This window comes from Onychomys torridus, chromosome 2 (genome assembly GCF_903995425.1).
Source record: "Onychomys torridus chromosome 2, mOncTor1.1, whole genome shotgun sequence".
NCBI lineage: Eukaryota > Metazoa > Chordata > Mammalia > Rodentia > Cricetidae > Onychomys > Onychomys torridus.
Genome location: NC_050444.1, coordinates 55150328 through 55175374, shown reverse-complemented (window position 1 = coordinate 55175374; position 25047 = coordinate 55150328). Strand labels below are relative to the sequence as shown.

The 25047-nt window shown below is 41.9% G+C and overlaps 1 protein-coding gene across 2 annotated transcripts; it reads right to left on the bottom strand.

Annotated features, from left to right (window-relative positions):
- Positions 1-1677: 1677 nt before the first annotated feature.
- Srsf12 (serine and arginine rich splicing factor 12) lies at positions 1678-23070 on the bottom strand. Of its 2 annotated transcripts, none has more exons than XM_036179251.1 (5): positions 22911-23070; positions 8876-8980; positions 7021-7124; positions 6720-6861; positions 1678-2741 (listed from the first exon to the last, which is right to left on the bottom strand). In XM_036179251.1, exons 1-5 carry the CDS (start codon positions 22928-22930, stop codon positions 2372-2374), a joined length of 741 nt encoding a protein of 246 aa, XP_036035144.1. In that variant the 5' UTR covers positions 22931-23070; the 3' UTR covers positions 1678-2371. The 2 variants fall into 2 exon arrangements, with proteins under 2 accessions (XP_036035144.1, XP_036035145.1); XM_036179252.1 differs by lacking the exon at positions 22911-23070 and adding an exon at positions 22692-22880.
- Positions 23071-25047: the final 1977 nt, after the last annotated feature.

Sequence of the window (25047 nt, the reverse complement as noted above, 5' to 3'; positions counted from 1 at the left end):
TGGAGGGCTGTTATCTGGGCATGACATGGTCACCGCCATGTAGAGATCAGAGCAGGCATGACTACTTCACTGTACCCTCATGAGACTGGGCCCACTAACATTTCCTGGAGGGAGGGGAGGAGGCCTCATGAGATAGCACATAGGACACAGACACAGTTGCTGGGGGGGGGAGCTCTCCTTCCACAGTACAGCTGCCTGTAAGCTGCCCATGCTTCTATGAGTAAGCCTATTTCTACTCATCTGTTCACCAAGCTAGCATGGGATGGAACGATAGTTTTGGTCTGTTGTTAGCAAACATTTTGTGATGAATAGATTATGCACCCTTGAGATAATGATCTCCTGATAAAATGATCTGTAAGTATAAAGACACTAAAAGTACAGTTAATTCCTTGGTTTCCTACCCCTGCCGCTGTGGTGCTGGGATTGAAGAACCCAAGACTTTGCATGTGTTAGTCCTTATTGAGGACGACTGTGTATACATATGCACATGTCAGGATAGCACTTCAAACCTTCCTGTAAGCGTTCAACAGTCTCCCACACTTTTATAACTGCTTTATTACAGAGGAACATCAGAGTGAAATTTTGAAATAAATAAATTTTGCTATGGTTAAATAGAGAAAATATATTCAGAGAGTATAATATACATTAATTTGTGGTACTTCTCCAAATATCACTGACATACAAATTATTTTGTAAAGTTGTTTCTCACATAAAGGATTTAAAAATGCAAAAAATATGGAAGTCTATATTGGAAATTAATAGTAGCAACATGGCTCCAAATACTGAAAATGTAAGACAGGTTTCTTAGGTATTCCAGGCATAAATATTAGCTGTAAGGGCTGACAGTGTGTTTCAGTAATGTGATACAACAAAGTAAATCTGTAAACATATCTCCTATGACAGTCATATGCAAACCTCAGAAATGTAAACCTCAAACACATTTTAAAAGAAATTCTAAGTTATAACAACTACAAAAGCAATAATTGTCAACAAACTTATTTGGTTTTTAAAAGTAGAGTAACATAATGTAAAAGTCACATACCTCACCTCAAAGCTGTTTTTATGAAGATCTTTTTCTTTTTCTTTTGTGTGTGCGCGCACACGCGCGCGTGCGCACACACACACACACACACACACACACACACACACACACACGCTATAGTACATGTGTGGAAGTCAGAGACAGTTTGCAGGAGTCAGGTCTCTTCTACCTTTCAGTGGGTTCAGGAACTGAACTCAGATTGCCCAGCCTGCACTCAGGTTGCCAGGTTTGGGTGGTGAGTGGATTTCCTCACTAAGCCATCTCATTAGCTAGTACTTCTTAATATAATGTGTTTAATTCTTTTTTAAAAACGACTTTGTATATAATTAGAATATTGAACTAGAGCTCTAAAAAGAAAAAATGCAGATGAAAATAGCTATATAGAAATAATGGTATAAATATGAATTTATACAAAATGTACTATACTTCAAATATGTAAGGCTTAATATGAATATTTGTGGATTCTGAGTATTCCACATCATAATTTTTAGAGTAGTCTCAAATCATTCAAAATCTAGTACTTCTAAAATGATTTCACTTTTTTAAAAAAAGCATTTATTTATTTTTAGACAGGGTCTCATGTAGCCCAGTCCATGCTGGTTCTGACCCTCCTACCTCATCTCCCAAGTGCTGAGATTACAGGCATGTGCCACCAACACCTGGCTTTGTTTTCATATTTTAAGCAAACATGGATATCATTTCATGCCAACTGGCCTATGCTGTTGTATTTAAAAAAACAATGACATGTTCTTTGAGTTATCTTTTAAATATCGTTTAACTATCTTTTAACTATCTTTTCAGCAGATATGGAATCTCTATGTAAATTTTATCTTTTGAGATTTGAGAATACTGTAATTTGAACTAGTACCTACCAAGAATTGGCCCAAGCTTAAACAAAAGTCACAAGAAAGACGGATGTCAAAGAGTTTAAGTTTGGCCTATGCAATTCTATATAGTCACAATTACTTTTTATGTGGAAAGTGCTTTAGAGTAAAACACATTTTTATAAAGGACATTATTGATAATATTTAATATCTAAGGAGAATTTTTATATTGGGTCCATTTTGCCTATTTCCTTTGGGAAGTACCCCCTTGCTACAGTGTGAACAAAACGCAGCCTAATGGTTACACTGCACACACAGTGATTTGTGGATAAGCCCTTACATGGAGATCAAATATTTAGTCATCAGAGTTAGGTCGATTTTATTCCTTCCATATGCCCAAAGTGACTAACACCAGTTCACATTTCTATAAGCCTTGAAGAATTTTAACCACAACCAGGTTTAATAACTTATAGCAGAGCCCTGGAGCTCTTTGAGATGTTGCTGTTCACCAACTGTTTTTAGGATGATAATTCCGAGATCTGGAATGTGACCGAAACTGAGGATGCTTTGCTGTCTGTGTCTTAGTTCCAGAACTGGTGTACCCTCTGGGGGACTTGCATGGCGATCTTGCTAGGGAGTCACAGTGTTGTCCATGTGATCTTGATTTTGCTCCTGAGCCAGTCTGCTTTTGAGGTGAGCGTGACTGTGATTTTTCCATTGACTTGGACCTTTTTGGTAAGGACTTGGATCTTGACCTTCCTCTAGATCCAGAATTCCTTCTTGGTGTTCTTGACTGCCTTGCTGAGGTAGACTGCCTTGGTAGTGATTTGGAGCGAGATTTGGACTGACTGTAAGAAGACCGCCTGTGTCGAGACCTGAAAGCATGTGTGACATTAGAGCATGTACTTTATACAAGACGACAGGTTAAGAGACAGTACTTCCTGGCATGCTTTATACTGCACTGAATATGTGCGATGGTCTGAATATGAAATACACCCCACAGGCGCTGTCAAGATGGCTCAGTGGTTAAAAGCACTTGCTGCTCTTCCAGAGGATCTGGGTTCAATTCCTAACAAACACATGTTCAGCCACACACAACTGTTCGTAACTGCAGTTCCAGGGGATCGGGAACCTTCTGTCCTCTGAAAGTATTGCATACATGTGAGGCACAGACATACATGCAAGTAAAAGACCCATACTGGTAAAATGAAAAAGAAAAAGAAAAGAAAATATCCTCCCCAGACTCAAGTATTAGGGGCCTGGTTGCTAGCCAGTGGATTCTGAGGGCTCTGACCTTATCAGTGGGTTAGTCCTTTGATGAACTCGTAGTGTATGGCATCATCAGGAGGAGGTGTAAGGTAGAAGGTGAGGCCTTCTAAGTAGTGGATCACTGGGGGTGCTTTTAAGGCTTTCTCTGTCTCTCTGTCTCTGTCTCTGTCTCTCTCTCTCTCTTTTGAAACAGTGTTTCTCTGTGTAGCCTTGGCTGTCCTGGAACTCACTTTGTAGACCAGACTGGCCTTGAATTCAGGGAATCACCTGCCTCTGCCTTCCAAGTGCTGGGATTAAAAGCATGTGCCTCCACTGCCTGGCAACAGCTGTTTCTTATCACCTGTTCTTTCCTCCAAGCTTACTGTTTGCCATGAATTGAGCAGTTTGCACCATAAGGTCCCTGGGCATGATAGTCACCTCAGGCCCACAGCAATGAACCTAGCCTCCCATGGGCTGGATCCTTTGAAACTCTGAGCAAGATAAATCTTTCCTCCCTAAGTTCTTCTTGGAGATGTTTGTTATAATGATGGGAAATCTGATTAACACATTATGTTTTAATACATTAGTGACAATACACTCTTTTTTTTTTGGCAGCACTGGGGCTAGAACCCGGGGATATTGTGGAATATTAATTTAAGATGTGTTACATTTATTTATGCTGTGGAACATTTGTTTAATGATGCAGAGATGTGTTACATTCTTTTATGTTGCATTTGTTTAACTCTGTAAAGCTGTGTTACTTTGCCTGTCTAAAACACCAGATTGGTCTAATAAAGAACTGAACGGCCAACAGCTAGGCAGGAGAGAGAAATGGGTGGGGCTGGCAGGCAGAGAGAATAAATAGGAGGAGAACTCTAGGGAAGGGAGCGAGCAGCAAGAAAAGGAGAACGAGAGGAGGTCGCCAGGGGCTAGCTACTCAGCCACACAGCTGGCCACGACGTAAGAAGGAAAGAAAGACATATAGAATAAAGACAGGATAAAAGCCCAGAGGCAAACAGTAATTAAAGAGAAATGGGATAATTTAAGTTAGAAAAACTGGCTAGAAACAAGCCAAGCTAAGGCTAGGCATTCATAAGTAAGAATAAGTCTGAGCCCTGGGTTCGATTCTCAGCTCCAAAAAAAAAAAGTCTCTGTATTTATCTGGGAGCTGAGTGGCATGCCCCTAAAAAGTAAAAAAAGAAAAAAAAAAAAAACCAACCAACTACACAGGGCCTTGTGTTTGCTAGGTGAATACACCAAACCACACCTCCAGTCCTAAAAAAAATAATTCTAATTTTATCACTCGTGCTTTTGGTTCAAACATAAGTAACAAGTCTGCAATATCTGTTATACTAGAATATATGTTCAAAACATTTTTATTTTGTGACCCTATATCATATGCCATAGTTCTGCAAAAAGTCCTGTATATTTAGATTGGGTTAAGCATTCTCTCTGTCTCTCTGTCTCTCTCTCTCTCTGTGTCTCTGTCTCTCTCTCTCTCTCTCTCTCTCTCTCTCTCTCTCTCTCTCTCTCTCTCTGTCAGGGTCTTCCTGTGCAGTCCAGCCAATCTCAATTTTATGATTATCCTGTCCAACGTCACAAGTGCTGGAATTACAGACATGTACCCAGCACCCAGCTGGGTTAAACAACTGTTAACAGGCATAAAAATCAGAAGAAAAAACCTTACAAATAGGGAAAGAAAGAAAACAACTATTTAAAGTTCATAAACAATGCTCATAAAAGCAAAACCTGCTATATGAGCTAGCGTGATGGTAAATGCCTATTGTCCCAGCTTTCCAAGAGGCTGAGGCAGGAGGATCTCAAGTTCCAGGCCAGCCTTGGCTATACATCGATACTCTCTGTCAAAAGAAAAGCAAAAGCCTCCTCACAACATTTATGATCTGAAAGCATTAGAGAATATCCAAAATAAACAAAACGAGTTACAAGCCTCAAGAGTTCAAAGCTATCAAAATGGCTGGGACTTAGGAGACAAAATTCCCAGAGATGAGGGCAATGCAGACCCAAAACTAGTAAAACCTGCCCCCAATTCTGTGGAAGTAGGGCTGTCTTTATTTTTAATTGTGTGTGGGGGGTGGGGGAGACAGGGAGTATGTGCATGTGTCGGAGCGGGGATGGAGGAGCGTTGGTACCCATGCAGAGACTAAAGGAGAATGTCAGGTGGCTTTGTCTATTACTCAATGGTAATTCACCTTCTTTAAATTCTTTGGAGCCTGTCCTGGAACTCACTCTGTAGACCAGGCTGGGCTCGAACTCACAGAAATCCACCTGCCTCTGCCTCCGGAGTGCTGGGATCAAAGGTGTGTGCCATCACGGCCCAGGTTGACACTGGGTGTCTTACTCTATGGCTTTCCACTTTATTTTTGAGACAGGGTCTCTCACTGAATCCAGCTCTCACTAATTGGCTAAACTGGCTGACCAGCTAGCTCTAGGGAAATGCCTGTCTCTGCTTCCTCTAGTGCTAGGGCTACAGACACATTCCACAACGTCCAGCTTTGGCTTGGTGCTGGGGATCCAAACTCAGATTCTCATGCTTGTAAGGTGGACACTTTACCAACTGAGCCTCCTCCCTAACTCCACGGTGCAATTGTACTGTTCTTCTTCTTTTCTCTTTGTTTGTTTGTCTGCTTGTTTTTTCAGCCTGGCACACTTGTGGTCCTGGCTAGTCTGACACTCTTTGTATAGCTGAGGGTGGCCTCAGATTCCAGAGCCGCCTCCTTCACCTTTCAGTTACCACCACATCCAGGTATTCGGATCATACTAAGATCAGAATTCACTTTAAAATTCCACAGTGAAAAAGTTAAAGCATCAAACCATAAATGTTTAAGAGAATTTGGGCTTGACAATCCAGTTTCAATGACTGTTTCAGCAGTATCAACATTTGATTTCCATTGTGATTGCTGTGTTCTAATAAAATAGACAGAGATTCCTAAGTAGAAAAATAGGTAACTTGTGAGTGTCCCTTCTTAACAAACTTACTATTTTCTTGTCTCCTTTCTATAATATGGGCATAGCTGGAAATTATTCTTAATAATAATACATTATCAATTTATAAGAATAAATTGTGCTTGGGAGGCAGAGGCATGCTGATCTCTGAGTTTAAGACCAGCCTGGTCTACAGATGGAGTTCCAGGACAACAGGGGTAGACAGAGAAACTCTGTTTTGAAAAACAAAACAAACAAACAAAAGAATTGATTGTATTTTAGCCAACCTTAGTTTAGTACAGTTTTTTAGTTTGCTCCTTTTCAAAAGTCAAGATTCTGAATTACTGGGTTCATTTAGGAAAATTTTACTTATCTAAAATTCCTAACCTTGTTTGTTGAGTATATATTACTTTATGTATTATTTTTGAGATACGGTCTTAGTGTGTAGCCCCAGCTGGCCTTAATCCTGGGGCATAACATCCTGCTTATTCCATTCTTGAGTGCTGGGGCTACAGGGCATGTGACACCCACAACATCTGCTTCTGCTTCCCCACTTTGGGGGGTATACTATCATCATCTAAGTAGCCCGACCCAGTATTCTTTAAAATGTTTTCCAGAAAATGTAAACAATGAAGCCGTGCACGGCTGCTTTCAGAACTCACTCCTTCAGGCTGTCTGACCGCCTCCGGTCTCTTCCCCAGGATGAACTTCGACTTCGAGATCTCCTCTGGCTGGGGCTCCTGGATCGCCTGTGGTCACTTGGAGAGCACAGGTGGCGTTCTTTGGACTTCATTTGGCCTGGTGCTGGAATATGAAGAACAAGGCTTCTAACGGTTCGCTGACTGAATACCGCAGTAGCGGCCACTCAGTCGGTATCACTTTCTGAAGAACTTCAAGGAAAACGCGGCTGTTGCTGAGGCCCATTCAGTTAGTAATGGAGCGCTAATGGTCATTTACACTTACTTTTGCGATCACCTTGTGCAAACTGTATTTCAATTTGCCGGCCACATACCCACTTCCTGTTGAGGTTGTAAAGGGCATCTTCAGCATCTCGAACATCTTCAAATATGATCAGCTGTTAAGGACACTTTGGACATCAGATGGTAAGTAAAAATATTTCTAGAGTATTATTTACATGTGAATTAAGTTAACAGGAAAACCAAGTTCTGGCTCCAATGTAAATAACCAGAAAAGCTTTTGTATTTCATTATGACAACAAATCCCCTCTTGTGATTTAGAAACATGAATACAAAAATGGAACAGTAGATACAATTAGCAGCATAGTTTGAAAAGTGAGAAAAAAGTTAATCTCAGATTAGTTGGCATTTTACAATAAACTGTTTAGAGCTTCTCCCCAACCCCCTTTTCAGAGAAAGGATCCATGAGGGTTTTCCTGAAAATATCAGGGTGCGGAAGCTTTTATTCTGCAAATAAAAGTACTCTATCACTAAAAGTCTAGTTATGAATTTAGGAGAAATGACTCATAAACAAAACTGCAACAATAAAAGTAAGCTGACACAAAGGACTACTCTGGTCCTTTGAGGATGGTGCCCACCTTTGAACCTACTACTTCGAACAGTCCCTTAGGTGTTACTACTGGGATGTAAGTATAAAATAGCAGGAAAACAGTTAGGTTTCAAAGAAACCTGGGAAACGGCTGAGGTGCCTATTAACATCAAAGTGGATGCTGGCCACCTTTGCAAGTACCTGTTACAGAGTCATCCTGGCTGGCATACCCTACCCCCACCCTAACCATTCGTCTCTTCCTTCCTCTCCTCCCTCCCCCCCCCCCCCCCCCCCCTCCCCAGCTTTTCTTCCCACTACAAGACAACCATTTTGGATATATGCTCCCTTGGCCTCTTGGGTCCTAGCTCCTCTCTTGCCCCTCCCCCATAGTCCCGTTCAGCCTGGGCCCTTCCAGATGCCTCTGGCTATTTTCTCTCTCAGGTCTACAATGAACCTTTTCCTCAACCATATATAGGAGCAGTCATGTCCTTGGTTTTCATTCAAAAACAATCTGTGACCATCTGGAAACACATATCCTGATTTGAAATGCTCCACTAAATTCCCTCCTCTAAAGCATATGATCTCAAGCCTTATTATAAGGGGCAATAGCTGTGTAAAATGGAAGTAGCTGTATTCAGGAGGCTGCTTACTAGCTCTCTCTCTCTCTCTCTCTCTCTCTCTCTCTCTCTCTCTCTCTCTCTCTCTCCAGGGTCTCATTTTGTAGCTCTGCCTGGTCTGAAGCTCTGTGTATAGATCAGGCTGTCCTTGAACCAACAGAGATCCCTCTGCTTCCCAAGCTCTAGGATTAAAGGTCTGAGCCACCATGCTGGGCCTTGTTACTAGTTTCTTAAACTAACAAACAAGGAAGCTCAAAAAATGCACATAAAAGGAGACTGGCAATGACCTCAGGGACACTGGGTCTTGAACCTTGACCTTTACTCTTTAGGAGTTGCAAAGTGGACTTTTCAGAGATGTAGAACCAATAAAATCAGACTTAGCTTTGACTCCAGAACTCTGAATAAATGCAGGAAAGCCAGAAGTCTCAAAGACTATCTTTTGCTTGATAAAGGCCTCATTCTTCCAGGCTTTACACCTGTGTCCACCCTCCCTCTTCACTCTGCTCCAGCTTAGGTGCCTTTTGTCATGCTAGGCTTATGGTTGGAGTCTAGCTAACAAGCTGACCCAACTAGGGGTTACGGGGGTACTTGCCAGCTACTGTGAACTGCTTTAGACAATGTCGATCTCATAACATACACTCCTAAATACATATAAGCACATGTATATTTGCATGCACACATAAAATAAAGGATATTGAACATAAGCGAATCCTCGGGGGCGGCGAGTATAGAAGTCAAGTGGGATGTAAACGTCTACTATGGGGCCGTATCGACCAAATTCTCTGCGTAAGTCTTCAGGCCTGGAGTGGTATAGAAATAAGGCAAAGAAATATAAGTAGCTGGAATAAACAGTTTGCCTACAGAAATCCAATTAAACTTTAGAAAAAAAATGTATTGTTGGGCCAATGAGAGGGCTCAGCTCAATGGGTAAAGGCGTATGTAGCTAAACCCAAAGACCTAAGTTCAAAACCTTAACACCCACATGGTGGAAAGAAAGAACAGTCTCCTGTAGCTAAAAGTTTTCTTGTGTCCTGCCTGGCCTGGGGTCAGGACAAATCTCTCTCACCTGCTGGTCCAGCAGCTGCCTGGACCTAAATAAACACACATAGGCTAATATTATTTTTAAACTATGGCCATGGCAGGCTTCTTATTATCTAGATCTTATATCTTAAATTAACCCAGTTCTATTAATTTATAAGTTGCCATGTGGCCATGGTTACTGGTCTGCTGGCATCTTGTTCCTTCAGTGGCAGCTGGCAGCTGCTTTTTCCTCTCCTTTCTCTTCCTGTCTATCTGTTTGGATTTTCTGCCTGCCTCTAAGCTACCTTGCCATAGGCCAAATGGCTTTATTTTTCAACCAATCAGAGCAACATATTTTCACAACACACAAAGATATTCCCCCATCAATCTCCTGCAAGTTGTCTTTTAATCTTCAAGCATGGAGAAAGAGGCCCACACAAATAAAAGTTAAAAAAAAAAATTAAGTATATTGTCTAAACTTTCATATCTAAAACTGTCTTTTGTAACAATTATCCACATTTCTTTCTTTTTGGGAGTGGGGGGATGTGGAAGGGCCCAAAAGAACTTGACCACACAGCTGCCATGACAGGCTTAAAGGCCCAGACACAGCTTCTATGACAGGCTTACTGGCAGGCAACACCCAGACCCAGGAAAAGCCATAAGCTGACTCAACCCAGGGAAAGTACCTGACATCCCAAACATTCCAACCAGTAGATAAGGTGGCCAGATGTCCCTGAGTCTAACACACACCTATTTTTGTTTTACAGATACCCCTAGACAAATGTTAGCTAGTCAGGGTCCTGAACCCTGGAAATCCCCTCACCCCAACCTCTGCTCTGATAAAATCCCCACCCTGCCTGGGCTCTGGGCTCTCTGCTCTCACCCCTGGAGCTTGAGGAGAATAAAGGCTCTTTGCTTTTACATATGGGATTCAGGCTCCATGGTGGTCTTTTGGGGGTCCCTGAGATCTGGGTATAACAGGGGAACCAAGTCTTGCTATGTAGACCAGGCTGGCCTTGAACTCCCAATCCTTCTGCACCAGCCTCCCAAGTGCTAGGATTGCAGGCTGTACCATCAAGCCTAGTTTCACCCAAGGTTTTAAAAGAGAAACCAAACCAAACCACTATCAATCCTTTCTCTCTTGGAGACCCTAATTCAGGGAGTCTGGATTAGGGACCTGGGAGTCTGTATTTTTACAAACATTACAGGTGGTTGTTAAAGTCAGCACATCCACCTTTGAAAGTTACTTCCATCATAAGACTGGATAGTTTCATTTAAGAATATATTCACTTGTCTCACTATAACTTCATGTTTATTGGAATTTTGTTTTCAGAAAGCGAGAATTAGAATCTAAAGCAGTCTCAGGATTATTTCTTGGACTTTAACAACAACAACAACAACAAAAAAGTGTATTTTCCCATATACCCCAAAGCAAAATAACTACTTTATTCTTATATTTGATGGTGTTTTGAGCCTCCTGTATGCCTTCTACCATTATAGGCACAGGGCTTACTTAAAAAAGATGAGAGAGAGAGAGAGAGAGAGAGAGAGAGAGAGAGAGAAACAGCCAGAGACATCTGAAAGAGTCCAGAACAGAGAGAGAAAGAAGTAGACTGGGCCTGGCCAGGGCGATCTGTGAGAGAGAGGGGTGAATAGCGGGGGCAGAGAACGGAGAAGAGTGAGAAGCAGGAGCAGGCCACAGAGGGCACATGGCGAGCGAAATAGCAGGACTATAAGGAGAATGAGTAGCTTTGGGGGAGGGAAGCCTGTGAGCTGGAGGGAATTTGCAGGTGGGGGGTTCTCCCTGAAGTCCAAGCTGAGCTCATTTCTGGATATTTGGAATGCTTTTTGGAGTCTGGAGAACTGGAGTTTCCTTTGGACCTGACAGTAGCATCATGTCTTGTGGAGCTGTAATTTGACCGGAGGCACAGCTTGTCCAGCAGTGCTAGCTGACAGTTACATACACAAGCTGTTCATCTGAAGGTCATTTAATTCTCACAGGTCTATGGGTGTTTACAGACAGGTTAGTCTGTCTGTATCGTCACTGAGCCAGCAAGTGATGGAGAGGGAATCACACACTAGTCCATTAGTAATCACACAGCCTAGGGGAGCTCACAGGGACTCAGCCTTAAGCTTCTAGTTTAAAGCACGGCTCTGAAAAAAAGAGAGTGCTTAGGAACAATGCAGAGCGGGGAGACTCCAAGGTGACTGCACAGCTCCTGGCTGCAGCAGGAAGGAAGTTGTTGTCAGTGAAGTTAGTAAAGATGAAAGGGGAGACAGGCAGCTTTCTGTGCAGAGCTGTGGAAGGAGATGTGATGTGTTCACAAAGCCTGTGGGCATGCAAGTGAGATTAACTAACTCCGCTCCAGACTAGATAATATGTCTGATTTTTAATTACATTTGACAATTTTAGTTTCACATTAACATCTGCTTGTGTGTATGGTGTGAATCCGTGAGTCACCTGCCATGCATGCGAAGGTCAGAGACAACTTTTAAGAGTTAATTCTCCTCTTTTTTGATAGGCTCTGGGGATCTGGGGTCGTCAGGATTGCACATGGAGTGCCTTCTCCTGATAAGCCATCTTGATGGCCCAATAAATCAGTAAATAAGGCTAGAGGTGAGGATCTAGGAACTATTACATAAAGATTCAGTTAACATTGACTAGGCATCCACTATATGCCCAGGCAGTGTCTAGTTTATGATATACTTTATTTAATGTTGCTTGGCTGCCTTCTCAAATTGTCTTTTAGTTTGACAATGTTTTTTTTTCTTTCACCTCTTCATTCAATAAATCAGAAGGAATGGGTCTTCTGAAAAAACTGGCTTTGGTCCACTTGAATGTCAGTCATCCTACCCACAGCACTGACTAGGAACCATGGGGATCCCCACCATGAAACCCAGAGTGGCCTCAAGACTGAAAACCAAGCATCATTTAACTGGTCCACAACAAGTTGAGGTAACAGCAAGCAAAAATCCAAACACCTACTCAACAAGACTGAGACCAGACAGCCACACCAAGAAACCCCACAAACAATCTTAATCCTGATGCCTCCATCCCGTTACAAAACCACAAACACCATGAACAACCCTGACAGCAAGTCTCCTTCAGAAACCAGCACCCCCACTGAATTATGCCCTGAGACAAGCAACTTAGGTGATGAACAAGATTAAGACTTCAAAATAGCAATGATAAATATGTTCAAGGAATTCAAAGGATATGTATAAATCCCTGAAGTCCATGAAAAAACGGTTGAATGAAAAGATGAGCACAATTCAAGATATGTAAATAGAAGGTAAAAAAAAAAGAGAGAGAATCTTTGAAGAAAAGTCAAAGGGAAATATGTAAAAAAAAAAAAAAAAAAAAAAATTCAGGAAGCCAAACAAAGATCTCAGAGGAAAACATCCCCAAAAGATTGAATCAGAAGAGAGAACATCAAATCTTGAAGACAAGGTAAAAGAAATGGATCACTCAATCAAGAAAACACTAAATCTAAAACAAAACAACTAAGAGCAAACCCTGTCTTGAAAAAAACAAAACAAAACAAAACAAAACAAAACAAAACAACTAAGAACAGAACATCCAGGAAATCTGGGACACCATGAAGAGATCAAACCTACAAATCATAGGTATAGAAGATGGAGAAAAAAACAGGTCAAAGGCATAGAAAACATTTTTTTTTCTTTTTGTGGAGCTGAAGATCAAACCCAGGGCCTTGTGCTTGCTAGGCAAGCTAAATCCCCAACTCCAAACATTTTCAATGAAATCATAGAAGAAACTCTCCACAATCTAAAGAAGGAGGTGCCTATCAAGGTACAAGAAGTATACCTAACACTAAATAGACAGATAAGAAACTCCCCACAACACATGATAACCAAAATACTAAATGTACAGGACTTAAACAAACAAAAAAAGACTATTAAAAATTTCAAGAGAGAAAGATCAAATCACATATAAAGACAGGCCCATCAGAATTACAGTAATTTTTTTTTAAGATTTACTTTTATTTTCTGTGTAGAAGTGTTTTACATACATGTATGTGGGTGTATTGCTTGTGTGACTGGTGCTCAGCAAAACCAGAAAAGGGCATCAGATCTCTGGAAACCGGAGTTACAGATGGTTGTAGCTATCATGTGGTGCTGGGAATCAAACTCAGGTCACCTGGAACAGTAGCCAGTGCTCTTAACTGCTGAGGCATCTGTCTAGCCACCAACACACTGACTAGTCAGTGGAGACCACCAAACCAAGAAAGCCCTGTACTAATGTTCTACAAGTTCTGAAAGACCAGAAATGCCAACCCAACCTGCTCTACTCAGCAAAACTATGAGTTTTAATTAAAGGAGAAATAAAATATTTCATGATAAAGGCAGATTTAAGGCATTTAATTTACATCCACTAAACCAGCTCTGCAGAGGATAATAGAGGGAGTACCTTGGTCTGAAAGGAAGACTAAACACACCCAAGAAGGCACAAAGTCTCAGAAGTCTAAGAAAACAACACCATGGTAACAAAACAAGAACTAATAAATATTTGTAGGTAGAGTTTTTGTCAGGACCGCCAGCTCCAAAATGAATGCACAGAGATTTATTAATTATAAATGCTCGGCCAATAGTGCAGGCTTGTTACTAGCTAACTCTTACAACTTTAATTAACCCATTTTACTAATCTACATTCTGCCACATAGCATTATTTCTCTTTCATCTTGCACCTCCTGTTTCCTCCCATGTCTGGCTGGTGACTCCTCTAACTCTACCCTCCTTCTTCCCAGTGTCCTTAGTCTGGTTCTTCCATCTAACTATATCCTGTCCAGCTATTGGCCGGTCACCTTCTTTATTAAACCAATCACAGCAGCATATATTTACACAGTGTAAAGTAATAGTCCACAAACACTGTTCAACAACTATCAGTATTAATGGTCTCAATTTCCTAATAAAAGGATACAAACTAATATGATCCATCTTTATGCTGCCTCCAAGAAACACACCATCTACAGAAGATACCATCTTGGGGTAAAAGGATAGAAAAAGGAATTCTCAAGCAAATGAAACCAAGAAGCAAGTGTAGATATTCTAATATCTGACAAAACAGACTTCAAACCAAAACTCAGCAGAAGAGATAAGGAGGGTACTCCATACTCACTTAAGGAAAAATCCACCAACATGATATTCCAATCCAAAACATGTATGTATCAAACACAGGGCAACCAGTTTCATAAATTAACTCTAAACTTACACATTGACCCTCACACAGTGATAGTGGGTGACTTCAATACCCAACTGTCTTCAATAGACAGACCACCCAGACAAAAACTAAATGGAGACACTGGAGTTAAATGATAACATTAAAGCAGATAGACCTCACATATCTACAGCACATTCGCCCAAACACTAAAGAACAAACCTTCTTCTCAGCTCATTAAACTTTCTCCAAAACTGACCACATTTTAAGCAAAGCAAATACAAAGCAAGTCTCAACAGATATAGAGAAACTGAAATAATATTCTGCAGCCTATATGACCACAAAAGAATGTATGTTGACATGTATATCAACAGCAATAGAAAAGGCAGAAAGTACACAAAGTCGTGGACACTAAACATACTATTTAATGAAAATTGGGTCAAGGGGGAAGTCACAGAAACTGAAAACTTCCTAGAATTAAGTGAAAACAAAGACAGAACATCTATGGAACACAATGACAGTAGTCCTAAGAGGAAAAGTCTAACACTAAGTGCCTTCATCAAAAAGCTTGAGCACACTGGACAGTGGTGGCGCAAGCCTTTAATCCCAGCACTTGGGAGACAGAGCCAGGCGAATCTCTGTGAGTTCGAGACCAGCCTGGACTACAGCGTGAGATCCAGGACAGGCATCAAAACTACACAGAGTCGAAAAACAAAAAACAAACAAAACCCAACCAACCAACCGACCAAACAAACAAAAAAAGCTTGAGCACTTTCATATTAACAACTTAATGATAAACTTGGAAGCTTTAAAAAGAACAAAAACAAACAGCACTCAAAGTCAAAGCATTTCCACTAAAATCGGGACCAAGATAAGCATGTCTGCTCTCTCCATTCCTGTTTGAATAGTGCTCAGAGCCTTAGCCAAAGCAATAAGACAGGTGAAGGTGAAGGCACAAACAGGGAAGGAAGAAGTCAGACAGCCTTATTTGCAGATAGTATGACTTTATACATGAAAGACTAATCCACAGGAAGCTTCTACAGCTGACAAATGCATCTAATGAAGCAGCGGGATACAAACTGGTGCACAAAAATTAGCAGCTTTCCTATCTACAAACAATAAACACACTGAGAGAGGAATAGGAAAACAGGGTACCATTCACAATGGCCTCAAAACACATCCTGGGAGGACCAGAGAGATGCCTAGTGGTTAAGAGCACTTGTTCTTTCAGAGAACCTGGGTCCTAGTCCAAGGACCCACATGGCAGCTCACAATTGTCCATAACTCCAGGTCCAGGGGATCTGATGCTCTCTTTGACCTCCTTCGGTACCAGGCATGTACATGGTGCATAGACATACATGCAGGCAAAACACTTGTAGACATAAATCTTTTTTTTAAACCTTGGGATAAATCAGGTGGTAGTGGTGTATTCCTTTAATCCCAGCACTCAAGTGGCAGAGGCAGGTGGATCTCTAAGTTTGAGGCCAGCTTGCTCTATAGAATGAGTTCCAGGACAGCCAGGGCTATATACAGAAACCTTGTCTTGAAAAAAAAAAAATCTTGGGATAAATCTAACTAAGGAAGCAAAAGATTTATATAACCAAAACTTTAAGAAATGCAGAAAGAAATTGAAAAAGATAGCAGGAGAAAAGACCTTCCATGTTTATGGATTGGTAAAATAATCTTGTAAACGGCCATCCCATCAAAAGCCATCTACAGATTCAACAAAATCCCCAGTGCAACTCCTTACAGAAATTGAAAAAAAAAATCAAGCTTTATATAAGGAAACATGCAAAAACTAGAATGTTTTTAAATGATTGTTTTATGTGTATGAGTGTTCTGTCGGCATGTTATATGAGTACTAGTGCATTCCTGGTGGCAGCAGAGGCCAGAAGAGGTCATAGGATCCCCTAGAACTTCAGTTACAGAGGTTTGTGAGCAGCCATGTGGGTGACAGGAATTGAACCTGGGTCTTCTGGAAGAGAAACTGTACTCTTAAATGCTGAGCCATCTCTTTAGACCCTTAAAACAACCTTTGACAATAAAAGAACTCCTGAATGTATCACCATTCCTGATTTTAACTTTTACTGCAGAGCTATAGTAATAAAAATAGCATGGTACTGTCATAAAAGCAGACACATTGATCAATGGAATAGAACTGAGGACCCCGATGTTAAGTCCACACACCTACAAACACCTGATTTTTGACAGAGAGGCCTAAAATATACATTGGAGAAAAAATTGCATCTTCACCTAATGGTGCTGGTCAAGCCAGATTTACTGTGAATGGAAGAATGAAACTAGATCCATATCTCTCACCCTGAGCAAAACTCAAAATGGATCAAGGGTCTCAATACAACACCTGATACCCTGAATCTGATAGAGATGAAAGCTGGAATATGGTTGATCCGTTCTGAATAGGATCCTGATAGCAGGCATTGAGGCCAACAATTGACAAATGGGACCTCATTACAAAAAACAGCTTCTGTACAACAAAGGACACCATCGTTACAGTGAAGAGGTAGCTTACAAAATGGGGGAAAGACTTATCAACTCTCTATCTATCTATCTATCTATCTATCTATCTATCTGATATAATATAGATATAGATATAGATATATGATGGAGGGTTAATATCTATAATATACAAAGGACTACAATGACCCTAAATGTCAAGAAAATAACCCAATTAAAAATGGGGTACAGAACTAGACAGATTAATCAAAAGATGAAACACAGATGGCTGAGAAACAGTTTAAGGAATGTTCAAATCCTTAGCCATCAGGAAAATGCAAATTTAAAATAGCCTTGAGATTTCATGTTACACCAGTCAGAATGGCCACGCTTAAAGAAAAATGTCAGTAGATGCTGAGAAGCTGGTGAAGATTCAAAGAAAGGGGAGCTTTTAGTCATGGTTGATTGGAATGAAAACTGGTGTAGCCACTCAAGAGATCAGCATGTGATTCCTCTGGAAGCCGAGAATTGATCTGTCTCAAGATCTAGCTATACCACTCTGGGGCATACACCCAAAGGACTCTACATCTACCTATGGAGATACTTGTGTATCCATGTTCAATGCTGCTCTATTCATAACAGCCAGGAAATGCAAACAGCCTAGATATCCATCAACTGATGAATGGATAATCAATATTAATTAGCTGTTAAGGAAAACTAAATCAGAAGCTTCCTAAAACACACACACACACACACACACACACACACACACACACACACACACACACCATGTGAAGGAGATCTAAATGAAATTGCCAAATAATGGGGAAACAGAGTACTAGCTGGACATCTCTTGTCACCAAATGAAGCTTTTAGTACCACGAATGAGTTACATCTAAGTGAGTTGTTAGCCAAAGGAATCTCAAGGGAATCTCCAAACAATCCTGGCAGTTGCCAAGACTACAGGTTGCTCTCCACAAACTGACAGCAAGACCCCATTGCTGAAGACAATACCTACACAACTCAGCGAACATAGAGAAGCTGAGCTGGTGCCTACCTGCAAAGAGCCTGGTGTGCTAGTGTCTTTGGTACAGGATGGTGCTCTGCACACTACCAAAAAAGAAATGTAAACACCAAGTCAGCTGAAAACTACAATGGTGTCCTGCCTGCAAGAGATGCTAGTGGAATGGTGATACAACACTTGTAGGACAAACCAACCAATATCTGATTTAACTCAAGGCTCACTCTACAATATGGAACCCATATCTGACACTACTCAGTGACTCAGAACCTGAGACTAGATAGATAGCCTAGGGACCTAGAGTAAAATCAAATACTATTCTTCTAAAAGCAAACAAAAAAGTAGCAATAAAATAACTCCTAATGACATTCTGCTATACACACTCATAGATCAGTGCCTTGTTCAGCCATCATCAGAGAAGCTTCCTTCTGCAGCAGATGGAATAAATACAGAGACCCACAGCTAGACAAAATGCAGAAAGTGAGAGACCTTGGAACACTCAGCCCTAAACCAGATGTCTCTATCAAATGCTTCCCCTCAGGATTCACAGGACCCATTGGAGGCAGAAGTGTAAATAGTATATGAGCCAGAGGGGGATAGAGAACATAATATAAATATAAATATAAATATGTGTGTGTGTGTGTGTGTGTGTGTGTATATTATGGCTTCCAGTTTAGTGTTTTTATGGGATTCCTGAGTGTGCAAACAAGTGGGTCTCTGTTCCTTTTGTCTTCTCTTGGGCTCTTTTCCTTCTGTTTGTTTTGTCCAATTCCAATGTGTTAGTTTTTGTTTTCTTTTATATTTTTATTATAATCCCATAGAAGCCTATTTGTTTTCTGATTAGAGACAGAAAGGGGATCTGGATGGGAGGGGAGGTAGGGAAGAGCAAAGAAGAATAGAGAGAGGAGAAAACATAATCAGGATATATTATGAGAGAAAAATCTATTTTCAATAAGAGGGGAAAAAGGGAAAAAATGAAATCATGAAACTTGCCCATAAACAAATGGAACTGGAAACAATCCTTCTGAATGAGGTAACCCAGGCCCAGAAAGCAAACATCAGCTATTTTCTCTCATATATGGATATCAGCTCTGAATCTTTAGATATGTGTGTTTCACTTGGAATACCCACCAAGTTTATGTAATCAGTAAGGGGCTTTGGGGGAGGAGGGGAATTTTAAGGGAGGGAAAATAGAATGCCATTTTAAAAAGGGAATAAAAGGAAAAACAGAACAGGAAGGATTGAATGGGGAAGGAAGAGGGTCCTGGAGGGAATACAGGAAGGGATAATTAACTTTAAAGGCTTTCTGAAAAAGTCATATGGAAACCTACTACAGTTAGAAGTTGCCTAAAATAAATAAATAAATATATGTGTGTATATATATATATATATATATATATATATATCATTTAAATGGATTTACTCTATAGTGGGGTAGGGAGATATGCCAACTAGATACCATACACTACCAAATAAAACTGTCAGTACCAAGAATAGGTTACCTCCTTTTTAGTTACTGGCCAAAGGAATCTCCTCCCTCCCCACACATAAAGCATTATAGAACACTGCCAATGCTATTAGTTACCCTCCAGAAGCAACCTGCAGGCAAGGTACACCCACAGGTACAATAGTGGCAAAAATGTTAAGGGTGTAACCAACTATGTTTTTATAAGTTGGATATAAGGTCTTATGCTAGTTTAATGAGAATAACCCCTACTGGCTTGTATATTTGAACATTTAGTTCCCAGTTGGTGAACTGTTTAGTAAGGACTAGGAGGCGTGGCCTTGTTGGAGGAGGTGTGTCACTGGGGGGTAGGTTTTGAAGTTTCCAAAGCCCATACTAGGCCCAGTCTCACTCTCTCTGCCTGCTGCTTGAGGATCAGGATGTAAGCCCTCAGCTATTGCTTCAGCACCATGCCTGCCTGCCTGCTGCCACGTCCCCCACCATGATGACAATGGACTAAACCTCTGAAACTGTAAGCAAGCTCCCATTTAAATGCTTTCTTTGATGAGATGTGTTGGCCATGGTTTCTCTTCACAGAAATAGGACAGTAACCAAGATAGGCCTGCTCCATGAGATGGAACTCTGGCCTTGCTGATCAGACAGTCTAGCTGGAATAGTGCGCTCTGGGTTCAGTGAGAGATCCTGTCTCAGAAAAATAAGGTAGAGAGAAGTAGAGGATGACACCTGACTCCCAACCCCACATAATCACACACTTTTAAAACACATGAAAAAAGAAAAGAAAATCAGCCAAATAAATTTCTTTATAATCTCATTTTATTTTTCTTCTCTTCCTTTTTTTGGTTCATTTTTGTTTTTTGAGACAAGATCTTTAAAGGTGTGGTATCATGTGCCTGTAAGAACAACCAGGAATATATAGTAAGACCCTGCCTTCCTCTCATACTCCCCAACACCAAAAAAAAAAAAAAAAAAAAAAGACAAAAAAAGACAAGGTTTCATGTAGCCCAAGCTGGCTTTGAACTCCTGATCCTATTGTTTCCTAAGTGCTGGGATGTACCACCACTCTGCTTCCAATGTCATTATATATACTTTATATATAATGCTAATATATTTAATATGCTATTATTTAATATATTATTAATTACATAATAATGTTCAATTATTAAATATATTGAAAATTCAGTTTCCACATAGTTTATATCATATTGTATATATAATTATTTTCTTCATCAGTATACTGTTATTTCAAAGCTAACAAAAGTGTCAAGGCAACATATTATTAATTAACTTATACAAACTTTGCACAAAAAAATGTTACTACAGGTTATCTATAATGGCTCTGCCAGAACACTGTTCACCTGTTGTGCATTTTTAGGCAAGCGACTTCACCTCATAAGCCTCAGTTTCTTCTCTGTACATAGTGTTAATAAATGACATACAGACTCTAAACTGGGTAAAGTGCCACAGGGTGTCATTCCAGCACTCAGGAAGGGCAGAAGGATCAGGAGTGCACTATATTCCTTCTACACAGAGTGTTTCGGGCAGGCTCAGGCTCCATGACTCCTTTTCCGAAAACAAGCAAACAAACAAACTCACACCCTATAGTCTTAGGAGGTGGCAGCAGATGGATTACCATGAATTTAGATACAGCCTAGACCTCATAGTGAAACTCTATCTCTAAAAACTGAAATAAAAGTTAAGCATACATACAGTGTACTGGCTTGCTTTATGTCCACTTGACATAAGCCAGAGTCTGGGAAAGGCCCAGTCCATTGTGGGTGGTGTCATCCCTGGGCTGGTGGTCCTGGGTTCCATAAGAAAGAAGGCTAAGGGAACCCTGTGGAGTAAGCAACAATCTCCACGGCCTCTGCATCAGCTCCTGCCTCCAGGTTCCTGCCCTGTTTGAGTTCCTGTCCTGACCTCCTGTGTTTGCTTCTCTAGAACTGAAAAGACAAAGTGGCAACATGACTTCCCTATTAGATGGTGCATGCCCATTTGCTGCAGCCCACGCCTTTAAGCTGACCGCTTCACCCTCCTGTATTACTCCGCCTAGCTCTTGTGGCCATTAGAATTGGAAAGCCCTGGGGTTTCTTTTGTACACATGCCATGAAGACCTGGTGCTTATTGTTCAAGTTGTCTAAGTGTAAGATTTTTTTAAAGCCTACCCAAATATTAAATATTTCTCTATGTAATAATGTATTGATAAACAGGTTAAGAGAAGAACTATAAAACACAGGCATCTTAAAATTCTATTAATTCACAGTCTACAGTTGTAGCATGTATATTTATAGTGATCAAATTTGAGGCACTTAATATCCCTAAAAGTACATTATCAGCGTAGTGGTGGCACACACCGGTGATCCTAGTATTTGAGAGGGAGGTGTGGGAAATAGGGATCAGAAGTTCAAGGTTATCTTAGCCTATGTAGGGAATTTGAGGCCAGCCTGGACTAGGTACAGACCTCTCAACAAAACAACACTTAAATCATAATTGCTCCAGATAACTAATAAGTGAAGAGCTGTATCGATTTGTGCCTGTTTGGGTCCAGGCAACTCCTTGAACTTCACCTTTTCCTTAAGTGGACAAGACTGCAGAACTAGAAAGAGGGTTAAGTCATTCCAGTGAAATTCAGGTGATTATTAATGTCACCCTTCCCATTCCCTCCGGCTCCTATTAAAGGAAAAAGTGCTATATGGAAAAGGGGCATTTCTTAGGCTCTATGCTTGGCATCATCTAGACTGAAACTGACTACTTAACCATGATGAAGGCTAAGACTGTTCCCAGCACTCAAAAACATATACATCGAGTTCACCAGTCGTTTGTGTATATATATTTATTTATTGGGGTTGTTGTTTGTTTTTTTGAGACAGGATTTCACTGTGTAACAGCTTTGGCTGTCCTGGAACTCGCTTTATAGACCAAGCTGGCCTTGTATATTAAATTTGGGCGGTAAGCACTGTCCGAACAGCACAGAGGAAACTGCAAGGCCTAAAGGTGCGCATCCTGGGATGAGACAGCCCCAGTTCCTCCGGAAGGTTAGTGGGCGGCGTCTGCAGGATGCAGTGACAACAAGGCCAGGACCAACACTGCCACCGCAGCCAGCACCTCGACACCGCGGCCAGCATCCTGACATCACGACAGCACCTAGTCAGCACCCCAATACCCGGACACCCCAACAGTCCGTAGTCCGGTGTCCCGACACGGGTCCAGCACCCCAACAACGCCCGGCTGGTACCCCGACACCCGGCTGACACCCCGACAGCCTGCAACTCAGCACCGGGATACCGGGCCAGCATCCCAGACAGCCCACCGCCCAGCCCGCACCCAGACACCCCGCCGCCCGGGCCCGTACTGCCGCGGGGTCCCGTCTTGGTTCACCTGGTGGCGTCGGCGACGTTCCTGACGAACAGGGAGGTGTTGGGGGGCCTGGTGTAGCGAGACATGCCGCTCGCGGCCCCGCTCCCAGCCGCCCGCCGCGCCCCCTCCCGGGCCGGCCGCGCAGCCGCAGACGCGGGCGGGGGGCGCGGGGCCTGAGCGACCGCGCGATCACCGACCTGACCACTGCCTCGGCTGCTGGGGAACACACCCGAAACTCACCGATCCAGGCCAGGAGACATGCCTCCCCCAGGCAGCCTCAGAAAAGATTCCCGGCAGGGCTTCGAAAGAGCCTTGAGCAAGCGACAGGGCTCCTATTGCGGGCATGCAAGCATAGCCTCAGTTTTCCCCCCAGAGAGATCAGCTCCATCTTCAATGGAGAACAAATGTACACAGAGGCGTGGGGAGGAACCACTACAGCACAGCACCTTTTAAGTTTAAAGGCCCGCAGCAGTAACCTGGGAGAGCATCAAAGAAACCCAGACAGGAGGTCTTTTGTTTGCTTGTTTGCATTTTTGTAACAAGGTTTCAGGCCTAGAATCCCTTACGTACTTGTGGCTCCACACTTGAAGCTCCCGCTGGACTTAATAGGAAAGTTGAGAGTACTTTGTCGGTTAGCTGGGCTGCTGCAACAAACGCAATACATTTGGTGGCTTAATGAAATTTATCCTCTAAGGATGTGGGGGAGGAGGACTCATTTGTTGGAGCGTTTGCCTAGCATGCAAACTGTTCCAGTATCTCATGAAACAGAAATGGTGGTGGTACCTGTAATCCCAGGGCTCGGGAGGTGATGGCAGAAGGATCAGACGTCATCCTCTACTACAGAAGGAGTTTGAGGCCAGCCTGGGCTAAGTGAGCCCTGTCCTCACTGATAATTGCATAGATACTCTTCCAATTGCCAGACATGTTTTGAAGTAGCTAAGTGCCTCTTTCAGGACAACAGCATTCTGTTTGAGGGCCTGAGGCAGGAACGTTGCCAAGTGTAGACAACTAAGTAATATTACACCGGGGAGGGGGAGGGGGGCTGGAGAGAAGGCTCAGCAGTTAGAGAGGGCTGGCTGCTTTTGCAGTGGACCTGGTTCGGTTCCGAGCTTCCACATAGTAGCTTACAGACCCCTTAACTCCAGTTACAGGGTATCCAACATCCTCTTCTGGCCTCTGTGGAGCTCAAAGCACACATGGAATGTACGTACGTACATACATACATACATCTATACACGTAGGCAAAATGCTTATACACATAAAATAAAAATAAAAATTTGAAAACAGGGATACTGCACTAAGCTTGGCCAGTGTCTTAACCAGTTGTGTTGAGTAAGTGATGAAGCTGTGCTTTATCATCCTTTTGATGTTCTATGATACTCCTAAGGGTCCAGACTAAAAACCCTTCCTGTCCCAGATTTTTTAAAAAATCACATTTACCCAAAGTTCTAGGCTTTATAAGTGAAAGTCCTGCTTTGTTGAATCATGTCTTCCAAGCATCAGATGATGCTCCCAGACTTGCAGAGGCTCATCAAGGAGGGTAGTAGGTCTAGTTACTAGGGAGATGTCTCAGTAGTTAAGAGTGCTTGCTGTGAAAACATGAGAACCTGAGTTAGAATTCCCAGCACCCGTGTGAAAACAAAAACAAAAAACAAAAACAAAAACAAAAAACTGGGCATAGCCACACAGCTGAGAGCCCAGCATTGTGAGGTCAGAAGCTTGCTGGCCAGCAGGGCCTGCAGAAGTGGAGAGGTCCAAATCAGTGAGTGACTCCATCTTCCGAGAAGACAGAGAGGTAGAGTGGAAGACACCCTGCTGCCTCCTCTGGCCTCTGCACAAGCACACATCACACACATATGTGATCCTTCCCATTAAAATAGAAACATTTTAAGTTAAAAGAATAAAAAAGTTAGCCTAGAGTGACAACGTGGCAGGGGACATCTGCCTTGTGGCGACATAAGATTCCATGAACCTCTTCCCAGCCTCACCTTCAAGCCTCCGAAGAAAATGATTTGACCTGAAAATTTTTGGTCTATTTCACACTTCTTAATTTCCTCCCAAAGACAGGACTTATATTTTTAAATATTTTAAGAAACTTTTGTGTCTTTTCTCATGTAGATACTTGCATTATTTTGCCCCCTCCCCTTTGGAGATAGGGTCTATTATGCAGCATTGGCTGCACTGATGTAGCTCCAGGTAGGCTAGAACTTTCAGCAATCCTCCTGTATCAGCCTCCTGTATCTGTAGCACTGGAATCATGAGCATGCACCACCATACCTTGCTATTTCACTTAGAACAAAAACATAAAGTTAAAAAGTTGTAACTGAGCCAGGTATGGAGGTACACACTTTTATCCCAGCACAGAGGCAGATGGATC